The sequence below is a fragment of the Lagenorhynchus albirostris genome, chromosome 1 (assembly GCF_949774975.1).
Source record: "Lagenorhynchus albirostris chromosome 1, mLagAlb1.1, whole genome shotgun sequence".
NCBI lineage: Eukaryota > Metazoa > Chordata > Mammalia > Artiodactyla > Delphinidae > Lagenorhynchus > Lagenorhynchus albirostris.
Window position 1 is genome coordinate 131471084 of NC_083095.1, and position 6650 is coordinate 131477733.

Genomic DNA, 6650 nt, shown 5'->3' on the forward strand with positions numbered 1-6650 from the left:
ACAATAGTCAGGTCATGGAAGCAACCTAAATGCCCATTGACAGAGGAATGGATAAAGAAGATGTGGTACATATATACAATGGAATAAAAAGGAACGAAATTGGGTCATTTGTAGAGACGTGGATGGAGTTAGAGACCGTCATACAGAGTGAAATAAGTCAAAAAGAGAAAAATAAATATCGTACATTAATGCATATATGTGGAATCTAGAAAAATGGTACAGATGAACCGGTTTGCAGGGCAGAAATAGAGGTACGGTTGTAGAGAGCAAACGTATGGACACCAAGGGGGGAAAGCGGGGTGGTGGTGGTGGTGTGACGAATTGGGAGATTGGGATTGACATATATAGACTAATATGTGTAAAATGGGTAACTAATAAGAACCTGCTGTATAAAATATAAAATTTAAAAAAACAAAGAACTGGACACAAGTATCCTCTCCCTGGAGGATGCTAGTGTTGGGACAGCAGAGCCCAGGGAGCGACGCTGCGTCCCCAGACAGGCGGCACCTAAGGTGGGGTTTCAGGCACCTGGGAGGCCACAAAGAGACTATTCCAAATGGAGCGATGTCCTTCAACCTCACCTGGCTGCCAGGTGGGTAGTCCTGGGTGATGGAACCATCTCTGTGAGCCTGAGTGTCTCAGAATCCCGGTCTGGAAACTGAAGCCCAGCTGGTTCCTGTCCGGAGCTTTCTTTTACCCGCTTGGAGCTCAGTCACACCCCTGCCTCCCACCCGCCCACCACTTCCAGCCCAGTGGGGAGCCAGGGCTGGAGCCCTGGAGCCTGGGGACCTCCGGGATTACATGTGTTTAGGGCAGCCCAGCCTCAGAGCCAGCAGGCAGGCCTGACACAGGCGGGCCAGGAGGATGTGTTTTCTTACAAAAACATCTCTAACGTTTTGGCTTCTTACTGAGGCTTCGGAGCATCGTGGGTGTTTTATACACTTTGGCCTCAGCTTTTCACTGGAACACACCCACCACCCACACAGACACACAGTCACAGATATGCACACTCACTTCTACACATAAACATGCACACACACACACACACACACACACACCCAAATATACAGACAGACTCACATACACCCACACAAACACAGAGACACACAAAGACTCAGCCTCACACTACACAAATACACACACCCAAACATTTCCAAACACACAAATTCACCCATACATGGTCTCACACCCACATCCACACAAACACACATACAAGCTCATCTGCACGTAGAGATGTCACACCCACACTCAGACATGCGCACACAAGTGTACACACAATCCCTCACACCGTCTCAGCCTGGAGAATGCCCCCCACCCCCGCGCATTTTTTTTTTGTTCAAAGTGAGGTTAGACGTCTCCCACCTTCCACGGGATTCAGTTTCTCACCCTTCGCCCCATAAAAATCCTTCTGGCCACATCTTTTCTTGGGTCTTGTCCCGCTAGTGCTGTGTCTTTAAGGAAGTTGAAGCTGCTAAAAGTGAGCGAGAGAGGAAAAAAAATCCAAAAATTTGGCATCTTTTCCCCCTCAAGTTTCTGGTGTCACTTATGAAACACGGGTCCTTGTTGCTGCAGAGAAGCAGTTGTTTTGCTGGAAGGAGGAAGTATACAGGCTGCCTGGGCTTCCTTCCTGCAGCCTCCTCTCAGCAGACGGTCTCAGGCACCCTGTTCGGATAAGGAAAGGGCAGGCCCAGGTGTGCAGACTGAAGGTGGGGCAGGGACCAGGCTGCCCCTTCCTCCAGCATCTTCATCTTCCCTTGGCCCTGCAGACCGTCCAGGGCTAACTCTTCCTTTGTTGCTTTTTTGGTCCCATCTTAGAAGAGGCTCTGCTTGACTAAGAAAGAGTAGTTTGAAGGTAAGCCAGCTGGAAGAGGGCTCCAAGGGCCAGTGGGAGGAGAGGGCAGCCTGCCGGGCACAGGGCCTGGGCTCCCCTGGGCACTTTCCTGTTGGTTTGGGGTGCTTGGGACAATCCCTTGCTTGGATCTGTCCAGGGGGCCTCAGTCCCTCTAACAACCGCAGCCCTGGAAATCTCAGCAGTATTTGGGTTGAGCCACTGGCCTCACCCAAGCCAGCTGACAGGTCCTGGCAGGGGTTTATTTAGGCAGCTGCCTGGCGTAGTTTGAACCGAATAGGCCAAGGGTGTGATTCTGTAGAAAGGGTCTGGTGTCTGCTGTGGTCACGGGCCAGTAGGAACGGGAGAGCGGTGGGTGGGGCGGATGGGGGTGGTGTGCACTGCACAAGGGGCCTTGTCTAGGCCCGGGGCAAAGCATACCTATGGGGGGCTCTAGTGGGAGGGACTGCGGCCAGGATGTGGGAGGGCAGGAGGGAGGTTCTGCCGAGTGCTGGGGGGAGGAGGTGGCTGGAAAACAGATCTCAAGCCATAAAGTCAGCTCGGAGCTGGCCGATGCAGGGAGAGCTCTCTGCTCAGAGAAGGAGCTGGGGTCCTCTTCCGTCCGGTCTTCACCTGCTCCTGACTGCATGACCTCGGGCAAGTCCTGGACCTTCTTTGGGCCTCAGTTTCCCCTCCTATAGAATGGGGGTGGTGGGCTAGGTGGTATTGGGTCTTAGCTGGATGATGCTGGCAGGTCCTTCTGATGGGGAAGAGCTCTGGGTCAGGGTGCTGAGAGGGACGAGTGCCTTCTGCGTGTCCTCGGGGTCACCCTGGTGGCATGTCCTTCTCTGCAGGAGGTAGGATGCAGGAGCTGCGTCTGCTGTGCTGGGTGGTCCTTGTGGGCCTGGTGCAGGCCTGTCCCGAGCCCTGCGACTGTGGGGAAAAGTACGGCTTCCAGATCGCCGACTGTGCCTACCGTGACCTGGAGGCCGTGCCACCCGGCTTCCCAGCCAACGTGACCACGTTAAGCCTGTCGGCCAACCGGCTGCCGAGCTTACCAGAGGGCGCCTTCAGGGAGGTGCCCCTGCTGCAGTCGCTGTGGCTGGCGCACAATGAGATCCGCAGGGTGGCCGCTGGTGCCCTGGCCCCTCTGGGCCAACTCAAGAGCCTGGACCTCAGCCACAACCTCATCTCTGACTTTGCCTGGAGCGATCTGAACAACCTCAGCGCCCTCCAGCTGCTCAAGATGGATAGCAACGAGCTGACCTTCATCCCCCGCGACGCCTTCCGCAGCCTTCGCGCCCTGCGCTCACTGCAGCTCAATCACAACCGCTTGCACACGCTGGCAGAGGGCACCTTCACGCCGCTCACCGCGCTGTCCCACCTGCAGATCAACGATAACCCCTTCGACTGTACCTGTGGCATCGTGTGGTTCAAGACGTGGGCCCTGACCACTGCCGTGTCCATCCCAGAGCAGGATAACATCACCTGCACTTCACCCCACGTGCTCAAGGGCACACGGCTGAACCGCCTGCTGCCGCTGCCTTGCTCGGCACCCTCGGTGCAGCTCACTTACCAGCCCAGCCAGGACGGCGCCGAGCTGCGTCCCGGCTTCGTGCTGGCGCTCCACTGTGACGTGGACGGGCAGCCAGCCCCCCAGGTTCACTGGCACATCCAGACGCCCGGCGGCACCGTGGAGATTGCCAGCCCCAACGTGGGTGCCGATGGGCGCGCCCTGCCCGGTGTCCTGGCAGCCAGCAGCCGGCCGCGCTTTCAGGCCTTTGCCAATGGCAGCCTGCTCATCCCCGACTTCGGCAAGCTGGAGGAGGGCACCTATAGCTGCCTGGCCACCAACGAGCTGGGCAGTGCGGAGAGCTCGGTGAACGTGGCACTGGCCACACCAGGCGAGGGTGGCGAGGATGCACTGGGGCGCAGGTTCCACGGCAAAGCGGCCGAGGGTAAGGGCTGCTACACGGTTGACAATGAGGTGCAGCCGTCGGGTCCTGAGGACAACGTCGTCATCATCTACCTCAGCCGTACTGGGGGCCCCGAGGCTGCAGCAGCAGGAGGAGGGGTCTCTGGGAAGCAGCCCTCAGGGCTGCTCCTGCTGGCCCAGAGCCTCCTCCTCCTCTTCCTCACTGCCTTCTAGCCCCACCCCCACCCAGGCTGAGCTGGAGGAGGCCCAAGGCCTCGCTGACTCCTGCCCCTGACTCTGCAGCCGTCCCTTACAAGTGCTGCAGGGGTCTGGGCTCGGCAACTCTCGAAGCCTGCATCGGGGACATCCCATCTTCCTACCTCCCTTTCTCATCTCTTCTGGAACACTCACTGCCCCAACTTCTAGACTTGCTCAAAGCTAGTGACTAGGACAGAATTTGACCCTGTAACTCACCGTCTACGGTGCTAATTGCTGCTAACAACAATGCCATGCTCCCTTCTCGGGGCAGCGTGCTGACAGGGCGGCGCCCTAACCAAGCTGGGTGGGGGGGACTCACCGATGGAATTCTGGGCACTGGGACTGACAAGCTGCCGGAGGCTATGGGCGGGGCTTGGGGCTTGGGGCTTGGCAGGGAGGTAGGCTGAAGCAGACAGGACACAGGAGACTAGGATGTAGCGGAAGTGGCTGGCGTGGCTTTGAGGTTCTCTGACCTGCTTGAGCTCCTGCTGACCTTTGGCGTTCTCTGACGACCTGGGGGCTTGGGAGGCTCTGCCCTCATCTCAGACAGGACTGGAGTGTCCAGAATGTCCTTCATCTCCTCACCCTTCCTCCTTCAGTGTGCCCCTCCACCCTGGACACCTGCCCTGTCTTCCTCTCCAGGTATGCATCTGTAGCCTGCCCCTCCAGAGAGACCAGGCAGCCTGGGGGCGGCAGAGAAATAAACAGCATTTCTGGTGCTCCCCTGCATCTGCCTGGTGTTTTGTCTGGATCTAGGGGGCCCCTGGTGGAGGATAGGACTGGAAGGACAGCCAGCCTGCCTGTCCACATGTTCTGGGGCCTGCGAGGCAGGGAGGGGTGGCCCGGTGGTGGGTTCAGGGCTGGGTTGAGCTGCAGATGCTCTCCTCCACCCCCCACCTAGCCCATGGCACAAATGGGGGCATGAGCCTGACAACCACTGCAAAGACTTCCCTGGGGTCCCTGAGCAGTGGCCTGAAGGAGGTGTTTTGGAGGGGGCATGGGGGAAATCAAGTGCCTGGGTTGTGGCCTCTCTTCCCATTCCTGCTCCGGGAAGAGATGTTAGGGAACAGTGAGGAAAGCGGGGATGGGCAAGGCAAGATGGAGGGGAGAGAGAAGGGAGGAGAGAGGGGATGTAGGATGGGGTGAGAAGGAAAAAGAAAGACCCAGAGAGACTGAGGACAAGAGAACATATTTGAAGGAGAAGCCAGAGGAAATGAATGGTACTTCCTCCCACATTTCCAGAAAGAGGAAATAGTATTCCTGGAGGAAAGTCTTTTCCTCACAGAGCAGGGGGATCAGGAACTGACTTGAGGGGTGGAGGGCCTGGCAGCAAACTGTGGGTCTCTTAGGATGGGGTCAGAACCTGGAGACCGTAGAACCTGTGCTGGGTCAGAGACACGTCTCCCTACTGCCTTTATCCCTGCCCCTTTCCTGATCAAATGGTGCTATGCATAGGGACAAGACCCCATGAGAGAGGCTCTGAAGCCTCTGACTAGAGCCCCCAGAACTGCTGAGCCCAGCAAAGTGGAGGCAGGGAGGCCAAGGAACGTGGGGTAGCAGTTGTGAGCCTTGGAGGCTGGCCAGCCCCGCTTCCTCCTCCTTCTACATAGAGCACCTCCCCATCCCCCCAGTCAGCTTGCAGCTCCTGCTGAGCTGCTGTCACCAGAGCACATGTCAAGGATGACTGCACCTCCTACGGAAAGCAGCAGGATGGTGCCGAGTCCCCTGTGCTGTGCCACTTTGGGTAAGTCACTGCCCATCTCTGGACTTCAGTTTCCTCAGAAAACAAAGGATGGGCTAGGATATGGTAACTCATTGACTCTGACCCACTGACTCTGATTATCTAAGGCTTGATAATCCTAACCCAGCTTGGACCCCTTGACATCTCTGGCTCCATTCACAGTTGAGCAGGCTTGGCTTCTTGGAGTAGGATGTGGGCCTAAGACCTGAGTCGGGGGCAGCTGGGGAACATTTGTGCTCTGAATGAACTAGCTACTCGCTTGTTTTAAAGTCATCCATGGCCCCCCATGCCCTCATGGTGAAGCCCAAGTTCCCCAGCCAGATGTTCGTGGCCCCTCTGACTGGCTCTCCAAAGTCACCCCTCCCCACCTCTCTTGGAATGGCTAATTAATTGTTCCTTTAAGAGTCTGCGATGTGTCATCCTCTGTACGTTTACTTATACTTTTCCATCAGTCTGGACACCCTTCTCCTGTTCCTCACTTGGCTAAGTCAGCTTTTGAGAGTCGGCTGAGGTACCACCTCCTCCAGAAAGCCTTCCTGGATGCTTTTCCCACACCACCCCCCCCAATTGGACTAGGCCCCCTCCTCTGGCTCACACAGTCCTGAGTGTCCAGTGTCCCAGCCTGATTACACTTTATTATGACTCTGTTTCCATATTAAGGGCAGAGACCCAGTCTGCCTTCTCATTCCTGAGACCCCGTCAATCACTAACACGGGGCTAGGAAGACATTTTTCAGTGGGCTGCAGTGGGATCAGTCCCTGCCCCCTTTGCCCTCTTCCTGGGCATCCTCGAAGGTGGGTTGACGCTCCCTGGCCCTGCCTGGCTTCCTGCAAGTTTGAGGCTGTCCTTTGGGTGCAGGAATGTGATGTAATTGTGCAGATTATTTCTGGAGGCCCCACTGATCCAGG

The 6650-nt window shown here is 56.7% G+C and overlaps 1 protein-coding gene across 1 annotated transcript; it reads left to right on the plus strand.

The window, feature by feature from the left end:
* Nucleotides 1-1567: 1567 nt before the first annotated feature.
* On the plus strand, nucleotides 1568-4730 carry ISLR (immunoglobulin superfamily containing leucine rich repeat). The gene is made up of 2 exons (XM_060170020.1): nucleotides 1568-1852; nucleotides 2683-4730. Exon 2 carries the CDS (start codon nucleotides 2691-2693, stop codon nucleotides 3975-3977), a length of 1287 nt encoding a protein of 428 aa, XP_060026003.1. The 5' UTR covers nucleotides 1568-1852; nucleotides 2683-2690; the 3' UTR covers nucleotides 3978-4730.
* Nucleotides 4731-6650: the final 1920 nt, after the last annotated feature.